The 25,160-nt window shown below is 39.7% G+C and overlaps 1 protein-coding gene across 3 annotated transcripts in view; it reads right to left on the reverse strand.

The window, feature by feature from the left end:
* ATP8A2 (ATPase phospholipid transporting 8A2) overlaps positions 1-25,160 on the reverse strand; it is a 334,991-nt gene that overhangs the window by 249,175 nt on the left and 60,656 nt on the right. For all 3 annotated transcript variants that reach the window (XM_050897554.1, XM_050897547.1, XM_050897563.1), the window contains exons 14-24: positions 24,539-24,616; positions 22,380-22,468; positions 21,578-21,622; positions 20,193-20,268; positions 12,063-12,168; positions 10,647-10,729; positions 8,919-8,968; positions 6,710-6,779; positions 4,880-4,964; positions 3,461-3,600; positions 364-502 (exon numbers count right to left, since the gene is read on the reverse strand). In XM_050897554.1, the coding sequence (XP_050753511.1) occupies positions 364-502; positions 3,461-3,600; positions 4,880-4,964; positions 6,710-6,779; positions 8,919-8,968; positions 10,647-10,729; positions 12,063-12,168; positions 20,193-20,268; positions 21,578-21,622; positions 22,380-22,468; positions 24,539-24,616 (961 nt within the window). The remainder of the gene's footprint in view (positions 1-363; positions 503-3,460; positions 3,601-4,879; positions 4,965-6,709; positions 6,780-8,918; positions 8,969-10,646; positions 10,730-12,062; positions 12,169-20,192; positions 20,269-21,577; positions 21,623-22,379; positions 22,469-24,538; positions 24,617-25,160) is intronic.

The following is a 25,160-nucleotide window of genomic DNA, read 5'->3' on the forward strand; positions in this document are numbered from 1 at the left end:
AAACCTGTAAAACAGTTGGATATAATGCACAGTATAACTGAAACATTACAGTCTGGTTGAGCTCTCCAGTTTCCATCAGAACACAGAGTTACTTATATTCACTCCACACGAGAATTACACTTAACCAAGAGCAGAAGCGTCCCTTTTGACTTAAAAACCCTTGAATATAGCCCGACACTCAGAGCAAAGACTTCACTCCAAAACCCCCGCTTCTCCAAAGTGAAGGCTACCACATGCCTGCCTGTTACCAAGGAACCATTCTGTAAGAAGCAGGCCTGATTTTGTTTAAAATCCCACACAGCAGATCTAGTATGTAACCTGCTACATATCAGACAAATTCAGAGTAACCAGAAAGATGGATACCTATATTGAGAGCTGTTTCCTGTTTGTCCCCCGTCAGAATCCATATCTTAATTTCTGCCTTCATTAGTGTGGCTATTGTTTCTGGAACACCTGCTTGCAGGCGGTCTTCAATGGCTGTAGCTCCAAGAAGCAGTAAATCCTGGAAAAAAGAATTTGAGGGATTGTTTTCTTAAGATAAACCTCTGTTCAGAACATACTCAAAAAAGAATTAAAGACAGCACGTTGCACCTCATTGCTAATACAGCTTTTTAACAAGCAATATACACTACAGTAAGTTTCTGGTGTGGCTATTCTACTTCCTCTGCATACAATTCACATTTCAAGAGGTACAGAATGGAACAGAGTGTTTCTGATCAGAAAGATGGCAACATTTCAAGAGCAATTGAAGTTATACAACTCCAAAGCTAGCCTATATGGATGAACATATATACTAGAGCATTCACTAATCACCATAGCAACATGATGAGCGGTCACAGTTTATGTATTTCTTAAGCTCACAAAACAAGTCACATGACATCAGATCATTTAAACTAATTTCCCTCCCATAAAATGTACATACAGACTGGATACAATCACTCAAAACAAAAATTATTGCAACTATTTATGGATATAATCACTACATTAATGTTCATACCACTTGTATTACATAAATCAATCCAACTATCTCTAGTCTACATAGAGATCTCTACCAGAAAAACACATCTCATACAACAAATTTAATACTACAGAGTTAGCCATATTCTTACGCATATTCTTACCCTAAAGCAATTACGTGAAAAGATTTGGCCATGTCACAGAAAAAAGTCAAGCAGACAAAAATACCTAAGAAATAAACCTTGCCAAAAGGCACAATCTACTCAGCAGATTTTAACTTTAAAAGCATTTTAATGATTCCTTAGACATGTAAAGATGTTCAATTTAAAACAAATTGATACAAAGTGAGTTTAGTTATATTGTATCATTTCAGCAATTGCACAGAAAAAGTAACAGCTTCTATTCTTTGTAGGGACTATTAATTATTCAAAAGAAGTGAAAACAGATGAAGTGAACAGAAGCAGTTAGGAGAGTCAGTGGTGTTCAGCCTGGAGAAGCCAAGGCTCCAGGGAAACCTTACTATGACCTTTCTATATATAAAGAGGGCTTATAAGAAAAGTGGAGAAAGAATATTTACCAAGGCCTGCCGTGGCAGGACAAGGGGCAATGGTTTTAAACTGAAGGAGGGTAGAATTAGATTGGACATGAAGAATTTTTTTTTTTTTTTTTTTTTTTTTTTTTTTTTTTTTTTTTTTTTTTTTTACGATGAGGGTGGTGAGGCACTGGAACAGGTTGCCCAGAGAGGTTGTGGATGCCCCATCCCTGGAAGTGTTCAAGGCCAGGTTGGACGGGGCTTTGAGCGACCTGGTCTAGTGGAAGGTGTCCCTGCCCATGGCAGGGGAGTTGGAACTAGATGATCTTTAAAGGTCCCTTCCAACCCAAACTATTCTATGATTCTATGAAGCGGGCATTAGAGCAGCTCCTGCTTGTATGCATCTATGCATGACAAAGAACAGAAGGGGAAGTTGTTATTCATACAGGTGTGTAAGCTGGCATTAGTTAAAGGTCTTGACAAAGCTTAAGTTTTGTAATGAGGTATTCAGCTGGTAAAGGTAGTAGAATCAACTCAAGTCATTTGCTTTAGTACCCCATAGCCTCCTGATGAAACATTAGCCCTATCGATGCTAACAACATTTGACAGTTACAAATGCAATCCAAGTGTGCAATTGTAGATTGTCTTTTATTCCCAAAAATCACTTGTTAAGCAGTTAAAGATGACAGCACAGGGATCAGCATGGCTGAGCTACCCAAGCAGAGGAGTTACTATTGCACCTGCTGAAGCCCTCTCAGCTGGTGTACAGGCGGGGAAGGAAGCCAGTTCAAGTTTGTCTCCACATGTGCACCTGTACTATGATCCAGTGATCTCAATACTCAGACTGACAAAGTAGCTCTCCCACTCTCATTTAAGCCCTTAGATGAAAAATAGGCCTGTTATAAAATACATTGTATTTTATATTACAGCCACAAGCCACTTCATTATCTAGAAAGAAGTGCATACAGACCAGAGAATTTAACCTGGGAAATACCAGCTTTAAGCAAAATTAAGTTTCAAGTGCAATTCCCTGCTCCTTGGTATGACCAGCAAACACTAACAGGAAATGAATACAGTGGATATTTCCTACCAATACGGCACTAAGCCCAAACTCCAATTCTACAACCCACTCACAGGACCCCTTTTTTCAAGTTATTAAATTGTGAAGAGGCATAAGGTAGATGGCCAAAAATGATCTAAGGTTTGAGAACACATTTTAAAGTCAGAGAATCAAGCCATGTTTGTTTTTCACCTCAGTGAAAACAGAAGAGTATGAGAGCACAGTGTAGGAAGCAGAAACCTGAAAGGAGCTACGCAAATCTACAGAATCAAGGATTAGATAACCACAGTGCTACTGACAGACCAACACAAAAGAATACTTTAAGCATTAGTCTGAAAAGCAAGACCCAATCTTCAGCTATTACTTAAAGAGTTCTTGGAGTTTCTGTTAAATTGCCTAATGGATAATTGATAATGGAACTCATAATTGAGTTCCACAATTTGCTTGGAGAGCAGTTTTTCACCTTTTTTCAGTCCATACAACTACAGGCCTTGGTGAGCACTTTGTTTTGTCTACAGTGTCTACAACAGCCTTCAGAAAACCTGAACTGAGACTGCTGTATGAAAAGGAACAAATTTCTCTTCATATACTCATACATGGGAACTTGGTGCAACACAACGATTTTATACATTATCTTTATCAAGTTACATCAACCTTACACAAGATCACAAGATAAAAACAAAGTGAGAGAGTTTATAAGTAGCAATGACCTTTTACACATAAGTTTGTCTCAGATTTACAAATTAAAACTTGAGAGGTCTATGGACTGAACAGGTCGCCAACTAAGAATACCTTTTCAGTTTCTCATTCATGAAATCAACAGTTTGTTTTACTGTATAAAGCCCAAATTCCATGGGACAAGACACATGTAAGGGAATCTGTATCTGATCATCAAAAAGTATGCGTCTTACCTTTTCAATGATCTCATAGCACTCCTCCAGCTTCTGAGTTCTGTCTTTCAGAACTGTACTGGTTTCGTTGTAGACATTCAACCACTCTCTGTAAGAGTTTTCCGACAGATCTGCATAAGCAATGCACAAAGTCCTCAGACCTACGAAACAGAAGACTGCCATTACACACAGTAAAATTACACTGAGAATCAGCAAATCATTAATGTCCTAATGAATGCTAAATTCTAACTCTCACTGGAACAACAGGAGTTTTTAATGCACACTTAAACTCCGGATTCCAGAAAATCTCCCTGTACATTTTAAAGCATTTGGGTTTTTACAAACGTAAAACAAAAAAGTCTGGCTCATTTAGGTTACTAATGTTGGTGCAAATCAATAGAGCCTAACAGGTACAAAGTTCTCCTTGATTTTCAGTATTGCAATCTAGCCATACTGAAGCAACAAGTGTCATCTTTAATCTTTTTAGTTTAAGTATGAAAGCAAGCTTGACTTTCATGTGTTTCTAAAGATCAAATTAAAGAACTGGCTACATATTGTGATTGGAGATATTACTTAGTCAAACATACTGCACAGCCCACATCCTTTTAGAAAGACTGTTTCCTCCTTCAGTGTATGCACCTAACTCACATTAATAGTGGGAGATACACATGCACAATAAGTAGAGAATAGGGCCCATGAAGTATGAAAACCATTTTATTAGACCACTGACAAAAATTAACATACAGAAGTATTGATTTTTTCTTTTCTGGCATGAGTCAAGCAGAAAGGAGTGTGTGCCATAAAATACAAAAGTTTCATTACTGGGAATGTGGGAGCCTGCAAAAAAAATTTTTTTTTTCTTTTTTTTTTAAAAGAGGAATGATTTTTTCAGATTTAGGAAGAAAACCACTGGTTCATGGTTTTACTGTAATGCAAGTATCTTATGTTACTGCAGAAAAGGGAACAAAGCCAAGTACTTCCTTGTGAACAGAGGTGTTACATCAGCCATAAAGGCCTTACAGACCGCTTCAGATCATCTTTGATGTCTTGGGCTTCCAGGCTTCTCAGCATGTTCAGATATCACTCTGCTTCATAAAGCCAGGGACCTTGTCATCTGACTTTTACACTGGTAAAAACAGCTCTAACTCCAAAGCAATTGAGGTATTCTGGACAATACAACTCATGCCCGTTCCCTTCATCATGGGCACACAGAACCCCATCTTTTTCTTCCAAATTCCACTTCCCTGCTGAAACCGCACAGAAGCAGGGCACAAACTTCCTTAGGCTTAAAGTTATCCTAGAGTTGTTAATTTGCTGATTACACACCACTTAATTTATCTTCATAACCATCTTACTTGGCACTGCAAAGCTTTAGATAATGCAGAACACACTGCAAGTATTTTGATAAATTGAATTCTCATGACATGCTGTTTTTCTTACCTTCTGTTGCGAAGTATTCAAGATGGCACAGTGTTTGCTCCATATACTGGGAATCTTTTGAAAGCCTCTCAAAAATTACATTATCCTATTAAAACCAAATTCATTACAACAGAGTAAGTCTACATACGAAGTTTCCATTTGTGTATTTACAAGCTCAAGTGAAGTAACCTGAGTGGACTTGCTAATATCAGGACCCAAGACCATATTTACAAGTAATACATTTGGGTTTTAGAGACTCTGGTTTGAGTAAGTAATCTGGATTGTGCCCAGTGGCAAAGATACTGCATCCACTTTAAATAATGAGGACAGAAGTACACTCTGCCCTCCTCCCCTCTTTCCATAAAGGGGTCCCCATCACTGGGCACTATAGAACACTCCTTTCTGAATTACTAAGCAGATATATTGATTTTCAGACAACACAAGTGTCTGGTCTTATTCAGTACACACTGTAGTCCCATGCAGAAGAGCTTCTTGCAACCCTTTTTAGACCAGATTCCCACTGATGTTAAAAACATAGAAGGCAGAAACACTGATCAGGTTGCACCACAAAATACCTCTCAAATAACCTTCTTCCTGCAGCAATTTTCTTCATCACTAAATCAAAGGGCAATTGAAAAGGCCCAGATAACAGCTGCAACCAAAATACAGCACCACCCCTACATATCTAGAGTCTCTGGATTTTATTCTGGAACTACCAGAACAAGTTGCTACACACATGTAAAATACAGAAACCCTACTTTCGCTCAGACATGTATTCTTAAGCTAAGTAAACAGGCCTGTATCTATCATTGATTAGAGACTGGCACACAAACCAGGTAATTTATGATGGAAGTGACAGGACAGGAGATGACTATCAGAACATGGAAGAGTTTGTGTAAAATAGGCACTTAACTTACAGTTAGATGAGTGGTGGATGCAGCAGAACATACAAGACAAAACACCAGATTACATTAGTTACTACAACCCTTTTGCTCTGTTAGACATCTGAGCCTGCTCATATGCAGGACAGCATGAAATTTTTTACTACAAATTCTCCTGTTGTCCAACCCTTCCAGTGCCACACTCCGAGAAACAGTGTGAACTCAGGCATGGTATGAGCAACAAGCAGTTGCAGATCTGTGCGTTCCAACTAGACATACAACTTTGAAATACTGCACAATGACTGGGCTTACTTCACTCACATCACACCAGCATGAAGCCAGCACATCTTTATCAAATCAGGGGAGTTAAACTGAAGCAACAGAGCAGTGCACTCAGACCTATACGTCAGGACAAATTCAAGTAAACTAGATCCTTACAGAAGACAGAAATAGTTTTCCCTGTTGCAAAAAGCCACCTCTACAGTTTTCCACTGAAATTAGAACCACTCTCTGGCTGTGGCCAATGCTAGTTTTGCAGCCTTTGAACTTTGGTAAGTTATTGCCATTGTCAGTGAAGACAGAAACACAACATGGTGCAAGTCACGATGACAAATAACAGCAGGTGCAGAGATGTGACAGAGCCAGATCGAGCCAACCACTTGAACAGATTCAGACAACAGCATTTAGCCTAGCTCCTGAACTCCTACAGCACAGCTTGGTGAAATCTTGACTTTGCTTAAGTAAAGGGTACTGCTCCCACTAGTTTCAGGATTTCAACTGGGTAGTAGAAAGCCTAGCAATCTTCCTGCCTGCAAAAAGAGTCAGAGGAAGAATGACATCTCTTAAATCACTTGGCCCTAAACAGAAAGCCAACAGGTATTATGTGAGACATGAAATGCCAGCATCAGCCACAGCTGTTGAAACAGTAACTGGTAGTATTAGTTCTCCATTAGGTAGCATAATTACTTACAGCCCCTTTGCAGTAGAGACGTAGCTGTCCTGCTGGAGTTCGAACAATCACTGACATCCTCTTCCTGTTGCTATTGAAAGAAAAACACTTGCTTTCATTAGTCATAGTGATGAAGAGTAAGTCCTGTTCTAGCCAGTGAATTTTCTCAGATGTGTTTCGTGCATCTGAGGTCAGGTGAGATGTAACAGTAGTAACGTAAGACCCACGATCCTTGACAGCAAGGAGAAATACTAAATTGCCTGTTTCCAGCTTCAGCCCTATGGCTCCCGTTGGCAAGCACTCAACCAGAACAGAGACTTGCACCCAAATGTGTGCAAGAATTTGGAAAAGAGCAAGATGGCACAAAAATCCTCTTGAAAGAAGGGGAGTCACATTTATTCTCAGCTTTTCCTTATTCCTCAGGCAAAATTGTTTTGGGGATTCACGCTAGAAATGGAATCATTAAGGCTGAATGCGTTTCTATTATAGGCATAACAGACCTTGAAATAACCATCCACTGACAAGGGCTGTTATTTAACCTCCTAACTCAAAAGAATGCAGAAATGTCATAGAAAGGAATCATGGTATACACCAGCTCTTGGCCTCCCTACAGGTTTCTTTCTATTGGTCTAATGAGACGTACATAGTTGGGATTATGTAGAACAAAGTCAGACCCTCTGAGCAGGGCTGCACATCAGTCAAGTTTAGGATATATTTTTAAAATATAGGTCAACAGTAGCATACTGTGCACAGACATTTAACAAAGAAAGGTAGGCAAGGATTATTCTTTTTTTTCCAAGATCAATTTTGGCATTTCACTCCATCTCTCCTTTAAAAGAGCCACTGGAAAAAGAATGCAGCTTGTAAGAGGCAGAGGCAAGCAAATCAGCTCTCATCAAGAGAACCCTAAGCACATGTGGTTTCATTAATTCTTTTCCTTACAAAAAGGAGAACTCTGAAGCATCCTCCTTCCTTATTCCCTGCTTGCCAATATGTACAAAGAGATCAGAGTGTAGAGTAATCTTACTCCTCCTCTGAAGCTGCTCTGGGAGATCTACCCCCTTTTCAGGGCTCAAGAGCCATGTGTAAGAAAATAAGCTCTTGGCATGTATGATCAGACAAAACAATCCTTTTTGAGACTTTCTAAAGAAAATCTGGAAGGACAGCAATTAGTTGTGCCCAGAATTTCTGCAGCAAGCTAGTGACACTGGGAAACTTCCATATGCTTTTTGAAATCTAATTATAGGAACTCCCTCACTGGTCAAGTGGGAAGTTGCTACACACAAGGAAGAGCTAAGACAGCTTTCTTCTGCTGCATGCAGGCTACAGCTACTCCTGTCTACAGACACCAGGGTACTAGTCAACTTGTCAGAAATCCAAAAAGATTCTAGTACCTTTTTAGATATTCCCACAAGTAGCTACATGCTGAATGAAAAGGGGAAAGTAGTCAAGAGTAATCTTCAAAGCAAGCCAGGACACAAGAAAAGCTGCCTACCCAAATCTTCCCTGATTTTAGATTTACATACTCTTTTAGAGCAGAACCAGCCAACTCAAACACAGCAGAGAACAAGACTTCGAGGCTTTAAGCCACAGTAAGAGTAGGAAAAAAAACCAGCAGAAAAGTCTGCTGACTAGCACCATCCACACTGACGAAACTATCAACTGACAAAGAGAAAGCACCTTTTATCATCTACAGTGATTGAGGGGCCCAATTAATCACAAAGTTCCTTGCTACCCAAGCAGTGCCCATCCTAACTAGCCTGACAAGTCAGGAGTGCCTGCAAGGTTTAGTTTTTCATAGCTGCAGTGGTTCTTACAAAGGGGTACCAAAAAGCCCTCCAGTTGTAGATTCTACCTACTCAAAACCAAGTCATTTACAGAAGCACTATAAAAGTGCAATCTCAATCTCAAAGCATGTTCTTGAAGCAGACACGTGACACATCAGGAAATCAATAAGGCATAGAATGACACTTCCAGGGCAGCAACTTCTCAAAAAGCAACCAGAGCTGGAGTGGCAGGGGAGAGCTTCATACTCACATGCCAACAGCCACCAGTTTGTAAGAAGCTCTGTATTAGTCCTATATTAGAAACGAGGAGATGGAGGAGCAGGACAAAATTAAGGAAGTTCAGCTTTTCTACTGCATCAGCTGAATCTTTTTATTCTCAATAATATGTTTACAAAAATGGTTGTCTTGTTACCCTGCATTTAGTATATTAGAGGAAAACTTACCTGGAAAATTCCAGCACGTTAAGAATTTCAAAGGTTTTTTCTTTTCCCAGCTACAAAAGAAAGCATGTACTATCATAAGTATAATTTGCAGTATATTTTTACATGTGTAAACGTGCAAGTTGGTTAAACACCTTTGTGTATGCATCCCAGTGTAAATAAAATGTGGTAATAGCTCCCTCTCCTGGTAAAAGTGGTGTAGAGCCCTATTTAATGAAGGCATTCTAATCTTAGTTGCATGTCTAGTATTGTGGCATCCTCCATTTACTATTTTTACACCATTTCAAGGAACTAATACCTTACTCCAGAAGGATAAGCATGCTTTGAAAGTTAAGGTGCATATTTACTTAACAGCTATCAACTAAGAGACATATTACAGACTGTGAGCATTATTCCAAGTTAAAATAAACATGCCATCCAGATTTGGTACTACAATAACCTTTGTTTGAACTGCCTTAATACTTCTTTTACTTGAATTTACAAGTACATCAGATTATATTTTTTTGTGGCAAAAAATGGTTAACTGAGTAATTCCTGTTATCACCAACAGGTGTTTGCTGTGATTGAGCATGGGCAACCTGAGGAAGGAAAAGAATTTCAAAACACCTTGTCTTTGCCATTCTTGTTGTGTAACAGATGGAAGGAACATTGGGCATTACTGGAGTCTCAGAACTCCAGTGGTATTAGTAGCACTTGGTTAAAGAAAGGGCTGTAGCAAAATCTAATTGCAGTACAGAGTTACGTCCTACAAGGAACATATGAATTCAGCAATACCCCCAAGACCAAAAGCCACTTCCAACTCATGTTACATGTACTGCCACTGATGCAGGCAATGAGGAGAGAGAGGAACCTCTGGAAGTGATAGCTTTTATTGCTGGCTATAGACTGACCATGCTCCCAGCTTGGTATGTGTGGAGTATAAAACTAGGTCAGGTGGGCCTGGGTCTTCCTGCAGAGGAGAGAAGAGGAAGCTAGCTCTAGATGACACTGCTCATCCTAAGCTCTTCCCCTTAAACTAAGCAGCAGTTTTCTGAGAAGTTGTAAAAAGTTTGTGACAAATCCTAGAAAGATATATGTTTTAAGTGCTTAGCTTGGCAGTGTACCAAGAAATTTGAAAGTGAATGCACCTGAGACGAAGGACAAAAATACATCCGTTATTCTTAATAAGCACCCTACTAGTTGCACCTCTGTAAATCTGGAGCCGCTTTAGCCTAGACTGCAACTTAAACTCATGGGGCTACATTCTAACTTGAGACTGCCTGCGTCAGCTCTAATCCATTAACTACGCACCCCTGCATACAGAGCTTGTTAAGCAGATACATCTTCTGTAGATGATCTTACTCAGAAGAAAAATTCCATTTTAATACAAGAAATCAAACATTTAGAAGCACAGTAGCTGTAAAACATAATAGCCAGAAAACCTCCCAGACACATGAATTTCCTTCTAATGTGAGTGTTCTCATCAGTGCTTCCCAGACAAGGGAAATATTCTTCATGCACAACGGCTGTCATTTCCCATATAAGCTTGCAACTTCCTATTGCCCATGCCACACAGAAGGGCAAAGTACTTGGCATCTAAAAATAGAGTAAGGCAACTTTTCCTAGTCTGCAAAAGCCTTTTGCATGTAGCATCCTAAAGGCCCTGTAAAGGGTAACTCACAAGAACCACACAGGACACATTTATGCTCTGCATGAGCTTGGCAGTCTGTGCCATGCACATCTACTACTTACCGCATCAATGATAACTGAATGTGGAGTCCGTCCTGTGAAGACATAACCAAGTTTTTTTGCTCCTTTCACTAATGCCCCTTCATCTGCCAAGAAAAGCTTAAGTTTAATTTGGTATGTAGAAGAGGCCTGCAAAGCCCATACTTAAATATGCCACACCGCTGAAACACAGAAGCCCCGTTTCTCATGTACTCCCCCCATGTGTAGTAGCTCTGCACACACTTCCACAAGAACATTCACATTTTAGTCCTACAAAGGCCATGCAATATCAACTACACAAACTTCATATTCAATCTGTACAAAGCATCCTGTAATTACTGAAGCATTAAACTATGTTGTGGAAGAGCCATACTTTTCTACATGAAAAAGGGGAAAAACCTGTTCTGAAAGCAAGATCAAAGCTATGTTACTCTAAATTCCTACAACATGCATTTAATCCATTTCCTGCTGTAAAGGCACTAAGTTCAGGTCCTATAGGAATACAGCATTGTCTTCTAGAGACTGAACTGGGCAGTGTCATTAAGAGCTCAAATAACCAAGCTGAAACCAGAGCCAACACCTCTACCTCTAGCAGGTAGTTATACAGTCTCATTAAGGAGCAAGTGGCATTAAGCACACCTACTATATAGGTAGATTTAGTGCCCAACTCAAGCAACCCTTATGTCTCTACAGCACCCTCAGTCTCCTCATGGTTCATAAACACTGTGACCAGAGCTGCCTTACATGGGCTCTTCACTCTCCTCTTCAGGTACTCTATTAGGCCATAAAAAAGAAATGATGCTGCTTCATCACACAATATATCACTACAACAACTCTAGAAACATCCTCAGTAACAGAGATAAATTTGATGGGGAGCAGGGCCCTGCTGTTCTGCATTTTGGCCCTGCCTACATCCTTCAATACCTCTGTGCTACCTGAAGGAAGAACTGGGTGAGAGGTAGGCTTAAATATGGCCAAGACTGCTCTTGGTTGTGTTGTGTCATGTATCAGCACCTTGTATCTGCATAGAGCAAGATGGGAAGCTACTAGATCAAGAAAAACAGTTTGCACTCATGCCAAATAAAGCAAGTAACTGTTAGTGCAAAAACAAATCAGTACTTCCATAGATCAGCTCTACGCACTGAAAGTTTTACTTTTGCTTTTCACTCCTTCAGAAAGGCCAGAGTAGAAGGTCTTACGAGAGCAGAAGGGATCATAAACCCAGCCTAGCTCTGCAGAAACATCATGGACTTGGCAATTTTGTAGAAGGCATTCAAAAGCAGTATGCACTGATAACAGAAGATGCCACATCTACTGCTAGCATCATGAGGGACATCTTGCTTTCAAAATCAATGACCTTTACTGAAATTTCTGGACCTTCCTTCCATCTACTTCTACTCCCTCACTCCTTCCCTCCCAAAAAAGAAAGCAACAACCAACCTGGAGAGGAGGCCTGGTAGATTATTGTATTTCCTTGTCTCTCAGGAACAACAGTGTGACACACAGCCAGCAGAGTGAGGAACTCCTGTATGTGCACAGCTGTGGGCTAGACAGGACATCAGAAGAGTCAGGTTTAGTATTACACACAGACTGAGGCAGCTGTTCACTAATCTGAGACGACCTCTTAGGTACCAGAGACAAAAAAAAAATATTCTGTTCTCTGTTTATAGTAGTTGTCTTAGTCCCAGAGCATCAATACAGCAGAGTTAAGGGCCAGCATTAATGAACTAGAGTGCTAATGATAAAGACCCCACTTAAGTTGCAGAGAACTGGGCAGCCAGAATATTCCCCCATCCCCCCAAATATAAAAGCATTATTTCTGTAGCACCCCAAGCTTCATATATGCAAAGATGTCTGCCACAAGATGCTGATGATAATCAAGCAACAGGAAATAGTACTTTGGTAGCTTCCACAACACTTTTCAACAGATTGACAGTAACCACACCAGAATTAAACTCATTGCAAGTGCACCCTTAGTGATGAGCATCCAGAGCTGACAGCAGCTGATTAGCCAGTAGAAGGCAACATCATGTGCTCTTCCACAGGAATATATCATCCAGCCAAGCAGAAATTCGATCAATGGTCCCTACACGTTCAGCATCGTGCAAACACAATATAAAACACTGCTCAGACTGCATCGTCACCAGCCATGCCAAAGTGCTTAAAGAGACATCAGGTCTACAACTCAGTGAAGATGCTATGGCACTTAAATCACAAGCCTCTGATCAGCAAATTCAGCTATGACTACTTGAAATGGAGTCCCCCATGCCATTCTTCCCCTTTTCACCCCTGCCTGTGGCACAGCATTTCCAGTCTCATAGCAGTCAGGAATGGTACTCAGCTGCCCAGCTCACAACCTGCCATACTAACTTCATTCACAGTTCACACAGATCTTTAAGACACTTAGCTGAAACAACTGAAATGAACACATGTTCCCTTTCACCAACTCTGCTATATCCATAACATCCACAGTTGGTAGCATCAATATCTTGCATCACAGCAGCCATCTGCCCAGTGACTGAGTCAAACATGAACTTAGCAGTTCTACCTTTGCAGAAAGCCTTAGCTGACTTTGAGAACTCTCACAGAGTTCTTGCATATGAAAAATTCATCTGGTTTCTAAAGTTTTCATTAGCATAGCGTATTTTATATATACCCTGTCTTAACAGAGCCACTACAAATTCAAGAGCATTACAAGAGCTGTTAGCACAAGGTCAGGCCAAAAACCCACTACTGTAATATTAAAACCAAGATCAGATGGAGAATAATCCTACAAGATTCTAGTAAAACAGGATCCAAGTTTTTTTAAATAGTTCACTAAAAGATGCTTCTACACAATTTATTCTGCTAGTGTACACCAGAATGTTTCACAACAGATAAAAGGCTACAATGTTCAAATGAAATTTTCAAGTGAAAACTACATGCCACCAAAAATCCTCTCATATGAGACTTGTATTACATGTATTTTTCTAAGAGTATATGCAGTACTACTATCTGAAATGCAGCACAGTTATTTTATAAAACCTTTTAATTACATAGAACTACTGAGACATTAAAGACTCCTCCATTTCCCACTTAGAGGGACACTTAGAATGTAACTTCTCACAATCAGGCCAGCAGCATTCACAACTGGCTCTGACATGTTAATGCTTCTCTCCCCAAACCAAGCTATGTCACAAAAATAAAAACAAAGTTTTGTTCTATCTCAGGTCCCATTTCAGGGACAAGACTAAGAATAGGGAAAAAAGTGTTGAGTTTTTGTTTGTTTTTCAATGTGGTGCACATAGCCTACATACTTGTACAACAGAAAGATACACTGGCAATAGCAAGGTTTAATTAGTAGGACATAAATTACTATGAAAGCCACAAAACAATGTCAGCTGTCAAATGTTGTGTTAACATGTAAACAAAAAGTAAGCATATCAGAAAAAAGTAATAAGACAACTAAAGATCCAATACATATATTCTTGCTTTACTTCATGTACTTTGTCATAAATCTTTTCAAAATAACTGTTTCACACAGTTATTCACACAAGACCTTTATCCTTGCATACTGAAACTTCTGAATGGTATAGTCACATGCCACTAAAATAACAGCTGTAGCTTTTGACATGCTGGACTGCAGAGGCTGTGATCAAGAAAATTAACAGATGGAATATAATCTGAGAGTAGTGTACAAAATGTTAAGTCCACAGCAAATTACTGGTCAGGAGGTTACTGCTGCTCCATTATTTCCAGTGAAAGCAATGAAAGTTTTATCTCCACTTCAAAATGCACAGCCTGCCAGTTTCTCATTTCAGCATCCGTTGCTGCACACCTTTGATGTCCTCCTTACACTTACATCATCTAGCCCCTTACATGCTTTCATAGTATCTATCAGCTAGAAACAACCTGTCTCCAGTAATATCATAGATTTTAATCCTTCCTATCTATATATTTCTGCTTTCAAGTCACCAGCGTAATTTGTTGCTGTCTTGGTATTTTCACAGCTCACAATGTATTACATGGCAATCTTCCAATTCTATAGCAAGAGATCACCAGAGGCCCAGCTTATCACATCAGCTCCTCCACACAACTGTCATTTGTTTCCTTTCTATATTGTTCCAGCACTAACACAGTATTTGTTGCACTAGCATGAATCAGGATAGAGCATTCAAATTCCTACTTCAGAGCTGTGAACAGAAAACTCATTAACAGCTTCTGTGGTGATATATCCCTTGCACCATGCCAAGTTTAACCCCAGCATAAGACAGAAGCCCCACAGGTTAACTGATTCTGCTTTATTACTTATTTTCCTCTATTAAAGCAAGTCTCTACCATTTTAGTACTCAAATTCTTACTGATGGTCTCAGAGACATTCCTTGCCTGCTCATTTGTTAAGCTCAGCTCTATTTCTTCCCACCCGTTTTTTCTTGCTCTATTTACCTGTAGCAGGAACAAAGTTTGCATATTTTAGTCTCTTGTTCATCTGTCCACAGGTAGCTCTCATTCCAAGTGCCTTCTCCCCCCATTTTTCCTCCCTGTGTGTCAACAGCTCTGGTGAAAGCTATTGCTTCTCTTTACGTCTTTTCCAAAGAGCCACAGAACACCCGGTGTACAACCACCTACACCAGTGATATACCCCACTGGCCAGACTTACTTTGCACACCGCCCCTACAAGCTGAGAACTACAGACACATTGAGACATACTCTCATATTTCTGGAAGCCGTTTCTGTATTGTTATCTACAAAGCATTATCTACACTGAAAGCAAAGTTTCCCTATCTAGAAGGCACAGCATTATCCATTATCAAGCAGGGCATAGACCACTGGTCAGGAAGCTGTATCACAAGTCTTCATCCCTTTGTGTTCTCCCTTATTTAGAGGGAACAAAACACTGAGTCAAAACCTCAATCTTTTGGGGAGCAAGCTGCACTCTGCAGAGCTACATATCTGCACATTTGTCATGCATGTCCTTATCTGTGCCTCCTCACTCTGAAGACAGAAACTGCATTATTCTAGCCAACTCTTCACAGCCTGATAAAATTGCAAGAAAGTTGCATGTGAAGTTAAAGATATTTATTCATCTCTCCTTTTACTTGTAGCAGTATCAGATCAGTGCCTCCATTCATAATATTTCCAGATAAGCAGGAATGACAGGTTTTTGAGTAAGTGGCCTAAAAATGGCCAATGGGATATTACGGCACAGTCAAACAACTTGAGCTTACTACTTTGTATAAGTGTAGCACATTCTGCCAAGGACAGCTAGTAAAATACTTATCTACTTCGTTACCAGGGAGAATTATGACTTACCATCTTAAAAAAATGTGAACTTCCTACTCTTTTGTTCATTAAAATACCTGGAGAACAGTGTGAGTATCCAGCCGTGTTGGGCATCTCCAGAACAGTGAAGCTGGTAACACTAGAGGGGATGAGGATATTTCAGGCACAGATTCAAAGAAAACATTAACCAGCATTTGAATATCAACAGAGTTAAATGCAAGTTTATCTTGTCCAAAGCCACTGAAATATGACCTATAATTAAAGATACTGCCTTGTACTTGAGCAAAAGTACTGAAGTCCCATGCACAATAAGGGCAAAAGCAGAAGAGTGAAAGATATTTCTAACCAAGCTATAACAATTTAATTGTCAGCTGTAAAACGGTATGTTTTGACAGTTTTCAGGCAACAGTTACTTTCTGAACTAAAGCCTCCCAGATGTTCTCACCACCTGAATGTATTTGCCCCTACTGTATTTTAGATTCCAGTTTTTCGTTCCAGTAGTGATATGCTTTTGTTGTTCTGCTTTCCTAAGCAATTAAGAACCAGCCGACAATAGTGGTCATTTCAACAAAGGCTGATGGGATAAAAGCCTCAGTTCCTATACACTTCATGAAAACAAGCAGACATGTTGGAGATCTAAATGAACACTTTCACCGAGGTAAAGGCTCAGCATGAGCACAACAGTTATCTGTTCTGCCTGGCCAGCTGCTTAACTACTCATCACACATACTCACTGAATCAATTCATGCATCTGCAGCTACACAACATGCTTGCTGCTTCTTGCCCAAGTGGTAATTTGCAGGCCACAGAGTTTATACACAGATTGGAATTAGTGGAGGAAGTTCGGAGAGAACCCAGGGAGACAGAGAAGTCTAGAATGAGATCCAAGTTTATTAGTTCTTTCACTTCTTGACCTCTTTCCTTGCACTCGTATCATCAGGGTAAAAATAACCCCACACCAAACAGGCTTGCATCTCCATGATGAGTTTACTCAGAGCACATGTGTAAATCACAAGCACCAAGATAAAGACCATCTAGCATATTCACCAAACTTTCTCTTAAGTCTGTGAAAGTAACTGATCTTTACTTATTCTAATAAGAGTTTATACCATTTTCCCTACAGAAACAAGCCAGCATCATACTCTTGGCACTGCTGCACAGTCCATTCAACAGAAGCTGTTACAAAGAAAAAGCATAGGCAGACAAACCTAGGTATTTTCTTCTACATTAAAATCCCAGAGAAGCCAAGTGAAACCTCCACATGTTTTCAAGACAAGTTATTTTTCTTCGGAACACTTCCTGCAGGGCAATAATTCTTTGACTGTTACTCAAGAGTGGACTTGGCCATCAGTCAGTCCATACAAACCAGTGGCGCAGAGGAGCTATGAAATTTAGAGGCCATGCAGGATACTAAAAAAATCTTCCTAGCAGATGGAATACTGTCTCATGATGACAAGGACTTTTTTATTTTCCACCTGGAAAGAAAACTACTTGGCACTGAGATAGCTCTAAACTAACACTTGTGACTAGATTGAAAAAAAAATAAAATCTTCAAGACCAGAGCAATGAGCACTTATTGAGTGTTTGTGAGACATAGTACATTGACAACTGCAGCTGCAAAAGGGCAAATGTTTAAAGGGAATTCATTGCCCAGCTAGGTACAGCACCATCTGACCCCACAAGGCAGCTTGTGACAGAACACTTCAGTTTCATGTTGTCAGACATCCGTAAATGGCATTTGCAGTTATCTACCAGCTATGAAAACTAAGACACTAAGGAGTTTTAGGTAGAAGGAAGCAGTGTATGCACCTTAATAGCTCACCTAATGCAAAAAGCTAATGGCCTAGAAACATGTGACTCTTCCCTCTCCCACTATCCTGCAATCCAGCCCTCATCTCACTGATGCAGTTTGACAAATGGATCTGAACACCCTAAGCAAACTGTCACATGTAGTCCTTGCATTCTTGTGTCTTGTGCTAAATTACCACTTGTCAGTGGATAGCATCCATCCCTCCAGTACAGTCAGGCTCCAAAAGATATCTTTGGCCTACACAAGGTACACTTTAATTCTTACCAGCCACAAGTTTCTCCACTGATTATCTGAGGGCTGAGTTCACACAGTGTGCTCAGCCCAATAGTCAACTGTGCAATGACAACAGTATTTATCTGTTCAACTTACCAGCCAAAAGGAAACTTGATACATAAGAGTTCAGCATGTAAAGAACAAATACTTCTATCTGCGCTGTCTAGACTACATGATACTTAAGGAAGCCACCAAAATCCTTTATTTGCCTGCTACAACAGCAAATATTCCTTCTGTCTCCCAGAGTAGAAGCTCTACCCAGAGAGGATCAAAGAATTAGAGATATCCCAAAGTTAAGGAGCCCTCTCAAGGCTAGATGAGAAACTCCATCTCATAGCCCGTTTGATATATGTCCCTTCTGCTGAGTCTATTAAAATGTACCAAAGCACTTTCCTATATAGATGCCTAAAGCATCAGCCAGTGAGGAAGAGCTCAAACACACTTTATCTGTAGCCTGCACCTAAACCAGTAGCCTTCCATTCAGAAGGAGTACCTGCAGTCAGCAACTGCCATAAACCATAACTGTAGCCATTTATAAACAAACAGACCACAACAGAACAGGAGGCAACTCAAATCTTGGCTGCAAGCGATGTGCAGTGGGAAGTCCTTCTAGTGCAGATGATTACTAAAGCCACACAGGAAACAGTACATTGTCCTGGCAGGGCCACCATCCTGAAGGTTAGAGCACAGGAGCCATCTTCAGGCTCTATCACCCTGAGGAATATGTAGTGACATACAAAGTAATTAATATTCCTTCAGGCATTTACACCATGCTGCATTTCAACTTCTTAAGCACTGTAAAGCAAAACAGAAAACAAAGCTTTTGTCATGGTTTAACCCCAGCCAGCAACTAAGCACCACACAGCCGCTCACTCACTCCTCCCGCCACCAGTGGGATGGGGGAGAGAATTAGAAAAAAAAAACTCGTGGGTTGAGATAAAGACAGTTTAATAGGACAGAAAGGAAGGAAAAATAATTATAATAATAATATGACAATAATAATACTAAAGGAATTAGACTATACAAAACAAGGGATGCACAATACAATTGCTCACCACTTGCCAACTGATGCCCAGTTAGTTCCCGAGCCGCGATCCCCCCTCCCAGCCAACTGCCCCCAGTTTATATACTGGGCATGATGTCATATGGTATGGAATATCCCTTTGGCCAGTTTGGGTCAGCTGTCCTGGCTGTGTCCCTTCCCAACTTCTTGTGCCCCTCCAGCCTTCTTGCTGGCTGGGCATGAGAAGCTGAAAAATCCTTGACTTAGTATAAACACTACTTAGCAACAACTAAAACCATCAGTGTGTTATCAACATTATTCTCATACTAAATCCAAAACACTGCACTATACCAGCTACTAGGAAGAAAATTAACTCTGTCCTAGCTGAAACCAGAACAGCTTTGCTGCACACAAACAGTATGTTATATTTTAGATGCTCATACTAAATTTAACCAGCCCAGTTACAGAAGTTACACTAAGGAGAGCAATCAGCTAATTGAGTTTGTCATTTCAGTTTGCACTTGCCAATGCCCAGATCCCCTACTGTGAAACAGCTTCTGCAGAACAGAAGGGTCACCTTTTTTGCAAGTGACTTAAATTGTCTGGTGTCCAGTCAGAGACTTCACAGCTGCATGGTTTCTGAATAAGCAATGAACTGATACTTTCCTAAGAACTAGGTCCTTTAGGACACAACCAGTTAGGCTAAGATCACTAACCACTAAGTCTCAGGCTAAGCTTAAGCTTGCAATTAAGTCCCATCTCTTGCATCCTTTACGCAATTGGAATTCCCAACATCTACAGTACTTAAAGCAGGTCTCACACCAGAACCACCTTGCAATGCTCTGGATTACTGTTAAAAACTGTATTTTAACAGTATGGATACTTGAACACTCCAAGTAGTTTTTCTTTAAGAATTACAATTTCTACCATCATTTGCTACAAGACACTGTCTTCCACGTACACTAGCATATATGAAGCTGTTTTATAGCTAGCACCCATATTGATGTCATTGTTTCTTTAATTCAGTAGTAAGACAAGCGGGCAGAAAGGAGTTGGGGGAGCCATTTTGTTTCCTTTTTCCCCACTCTGTGCTTGCATGACACACTTGTAGAGCAGACTTGATCACACAAGTAGATTTGTTTAGCATTCAATTCCAGAGAGGTTAGCACTCAGTTCTAGAATAGGGTGTTTAAGAGAGATGATATTCAAAGAGTAGACTTACATGGTCATTTTCAATGTTTTGCAGCAGTCTTGGGTCATCAAATTCACACGATTCACTGGTAGAAGGAGGTAGCTGGCTGCAGAGCAAGACAAGTATATTCAGACATAACAGTGGCAACATTTCCAGTCTTACTACTACATCTATTTTGTTGGGAAGCAAAGTAAAAACAAAACAAGATTCCACTGTCCGTAAAAGTATTGTGCATTACTCGTATGATCTTTTCACAAAGTGCTGAAAATTTCTTCAGAACACCAGCAAGAAACCCAAAATGGTTATGCTTGAAAGTGTATTTGACAAGATGCAAGTGTCAACACACTTCCTAGGACAGATGTAGCAGAAGTGGCTTTTAAGTGTACTTGAAATACATTGATTTCAAGGTGACTTGCTTTTAAGATAGGTCAAAGATCAATATCCCTAAGCTCCCTCTCTAGTCAGCGAGTTCTACTTCAAGTTGATCCCTGGAAGATTTTAAGCTTGAGGACTCCAAATTAGTACCTGGAAGAAACTCTTCCACAGAACTGAGTAGAAAAGAAGCATACAAGGAGAGAAGATGGCAACGAAGGAAACAGCAACATACTGGAACAAAAAGAGGCATCCATAGAAATCAAATCTCAGCCAAAGCAGAAACACACCATCATATCATATCACCTTCCGAAAAGGTGATCACAAAAATGAGACAGACCAGTGGAGGAGCCTAACGTAGTTCATCAGAAAGTGGCTAACAGCATTCAGTGCCTACCTGTTTCTTGGGTGGAAACTCGCTTCTTACCTATGTTTGCCAAAGCCACGTGAGCCTTTTCTGGCTCTTCCCCCCTTGCTGTTAATCTGAACATGCTACAGTCACAACTGCGTAATGCTCCTAGGCTTTCACTCCTTTCTGTAGAATGGGGCAGACCCATCACCTCTACTCATTAAATCTCTGAATAAAAAGGAGTGGTTCTCTTGACATGAAACACCTCCATATCAAGCTCTTTCCAAGTTTAATGACTAAAACATAGCATTTTAATAAAGAAGTTCCTTTTCTTCTCCTTGTCAGGTTTGAACTTAGTGATTGCAAAGAGTAACATTCAGTCTCTAGCTAGAGGTAAGGTTACTCTTAGCTTGTAACTTGGTTGTCTGCAATTATAAATAAGCACTGCATTAGCATGCGTCCAAGCCACCCCAGCCACTGCCTATCCCTCACCTCCCTTCACCCAACATCTCTCTATGCAGAAGAGAAGATCCAGCACGACCCACCAGCTCTGCATGAGGCTCCTGCTGGAAAAGCATTTTACTCAAACACATTGCTCCCTTGGGCTTCTTCCAGTCCCAAATTGGAAAGCAGTCTTTATATAAATTGTCCCCACTCTGCTATACAGAACACAAACATCTTAGAATATATATACCTGAAGTCTTCTGATGAACGTTCTCTTTCCAGCTCGGGAAAGTGACTGAGGGGTAGAAAAAGGAAAAAAGAACATTTATTCCACTTTTCGAACCAAAAAAATAGGTAGACAGCGAAGATCAATGAGTCATCACACATACAAACATAGACCGGAACCATGGGTTCAGCTGTTCATACATTTGAACCAAGTTTTCTGCCTTTTGCGGTATCTAATTTAGCTACCATGAAATTCAAAGGTTAACTTGCACAGATATCTTAAGACCACCCATCTAAAACTAAGCAGAGACAAAGATTTAGTATTCCAGACTCAAAAGGCCAAGTGCTATGAAATACTGGCATGACTCAAAGATCCTTTTGACAGAAACAGAAAAAACATTAAGTGGGTATCCCTCCTGTGCAAGGAATACATAACTCTACAACTACCATTAGAGCTACACGGTTGTAATGAAATCCTGGTTCATCTGAAGAAGTCATAGAAACATGACTGACAATTACTACCCTTGGGCTGCATCTTCTTCCCTCTGGAAAGGCCAGAGGTTATTTAGCACTTCTAGTTTAGTTTAAATCATGATCAGAAGCAAGTAAGGAAGCAAGTTTCCTTTACTTCATGTGAAGCACTCCCCAGGTTTGCATTTCATAATTTGTGTTGTAGGACATGAAAGTGAAAGCTATTAACCAAGACCACAAAATATACTAAAATACAAATTGAAGAACAGAATGTTCTAATCCTGTTCTGATATAAAAGTATGTACCATTAATAAGCACATATTAAGCTACAGAGTTGCTAAAAAAGTCATACCTACCCATATGTCACTCCAGCAATACTACATTTCTTAAAGTTCATGATATTGCATGTTAGAGTACCTGTTTTATCAGAAAACAGGTATTTTACCTGGAAGAAAAAAAAAGTCTAATTTTCAACTTGCAAAGTAACAAAACTCAAAGTGGAAAATAGATTAAGTATCAGGAAAATTCTGGGAGACATATGGCTCAAATATCACAGTATTGGCCAATGCAGTCTTATTACAGCTTAGTTTGTCTTACCAAAGCTACAGGAAAGTAATCAGGGAAGTTATTTAATGAGATTCTGCATTTAGAGATAAAGAAATAAAGACCTAAATAGTAGGTATCTGTTGTCAAGGTTCCAGTGTGGTTGGTACAGATATACTTGCTTCTGCTAGTTGAACATTCACCAGATTTTTCAACTGTACTAACACCAAACAGCAAGACTGGAAATTAAAACAAACACTCAAGATCGTTGAAAAATCATTAGAATTTAACATACTGAATAAATTCTGTGTTCCAAAGATCACTAGGAATTTGTTTGGGATTTTTTCCCCCATAAACAGTATTGTGCAAGGAATATCCTAGAGTAAGTCCAAGTGGTATTCTGCAGGCAAACATAAGCTGCTTTTTCTGGTATCCAGTCACGAGCAGTCCTGAAGTGCAAGACGCATAGCCACAGTCAGCACTGCCCAAGCTAATAATCCCTTGATGGAAACCCGTGACTTTCAGCTAGAACTTGGAGATGACTAACACAGAAACACAACTTCTTGGAGTGTTAGCAGACCCAAGATTCCCACCTTCAGTACGCCACAACAGACCAAAATTAATTACAAGCTAAATTCCACAGTTTTACCTCTGCACCAGGTAAGTCTTTAAATCAGCAACAGGTAGGAAAGGATGGTGCTAACATAGGAGTTTGCCAATTTAAAGACCAGAATATTTTGCCTAGAATTGCAAAAAGCTTTTCCTCAATATTTGCAATTCAATTCAAGACAGTGCACTACACTACTAGTTAAGTGATCCTTTTGCTGTGCACTACACTGCTTCTGAATACAACATTGGAACTGGAGCCTGTGCAAGTTAGAAGTCAAAGCAGGTACCCAAACATCTGAGGAACTTCAAGTCATTAATAATTCTAGTATATAACAAAGTTTTAAAATGCACCTGTGAACAAATAATTCAATTAATGAATCCAAAATTTCAGTCTAGTTACATGGAATCACTAGTAAGCCATTTCTGAAAACAACATATGGGCCAACAATATATATCATGCCACATGATATAGTTCACTTTGGACAAAAACACGACAATAATTTGGAAGTTGATAACTTCACATCAAAGCAATCTAAATACAAATCAAATTTTAACAATCCTAAGGAAAAGGCCAATCTGATTAAGCAGGAAGAATATTGACTACCACCCTGCTGAGCAGCACACAATAATTATGTCTTTTACATACATAAACATTGTCCCCAACACTAAATTCACACAAATTATGAATTTCATGTGGTTCAGTTACATACCTATGACTTTGGTGGTCAAGGAAAAAAGCTAGGATTTCTCAATGGTACTACAAAACTCCAATGGCAAAGTTATGTTTTCCAGTAACCTTGCTTTGGAAAGCCCTTCCATTTTGAAAAAAGCTCATTTGCAGAATTTATAACAAATCTCTTAGAGCAACTACAAGTTAATATAGTTATCTTTATCTGAAAGGAAAATGGAAATGCTTGAAGGAACACAACCTAAATTAGGAATAGAACTGCATTTTTTTGACTTGCATTTCCTGTGAGGTGGTCAGAAACATGAAGAACTAAGAACACAGGCTGAGGCTGTTGGCTTGCTCTTCAGCCAAGCTTAGTCTTGTACACTCTGTTCCAGTATAGACAGTCACAACCACAAACCATCTCTCTAACGCCCTTGAGGAAAAAAGTCAGTTTAGAGTGAACATCAGAAAAAGATTCCATTCCCAGGCTTAAAACTGCCTATATGACCTTGAATTTAATCTTGTGATATCTCATTATTTTACTTATAAGACTTGGACTAATGAAAGTAAAGATATCCCATTAACTTGAACCACAGAGCAACAGAATAAAGCAGATTTGTACAGCATGCTCTCATACCATCTACCTTCCCAGAAGATCTCACAAACATGACACCCAAGAAAATGTTGTCTTACCTGCCCAAGTTCCTCATTAAGGTTTGAGGTTCTGGCCATTGCAGGTGTATCTGTTTCAGGATAATACATATCTATGTCCTGAAATGAGAGCAGATTTAGACCTATGCTATGTAAATTAAACACTGAAGTCTCCAGGTCTTTTAGTCAGCTCAAACTTGGCTTGATTGACTTAACTCCATTGGTGGAGGTTCTGAAGGCTTGAGAGACCAACAGCAACCCAGGCTGAATAAGGGTGCCTCCTTTCCAAAGTATACCTCCATACTACATGTACATGAGAAAAGCCAGACTCAGTTATAGGTAATTATCATTTTCTTCATTGCACCTCTAGTTTAAGAATTTAGTACAGCAGGAAAAAGTTCAAACAGGCATTAGCCATGCTAATCATAGGTCTTCAGTTACAACAATGCAATTTACTCTAGCCACATCCATGACTGAAGAGACAATTTAAGTGACACTGAAATCAACTCCTTCTATTACTACATTTAATTGGGAGGGTAAGCAAAACAGCTGCTACATGAACCAAAGCAATTTCTCAGATAAGCTAGTTAAGCATCTCCAATACATTGTAAGCAGCCCAGCGAACAGACATGTTAGACCTTATTTAATCGTATTTTAAGAGGAA

This window comes from Gymnogyps californianus, chromosome 1, assembly GCF_018139145.2.
Source record: "Gymnogyps californianus isolate 813 chromosome 1, ASM1813914v2, whole genome shotgun sequence".
Lineage (NCBI taxonomy): Eukaryota > Metazoa > Chordata > Aves > Accipitriformes > Cathartidae > Gymnogyps > Gymnogyps californianus.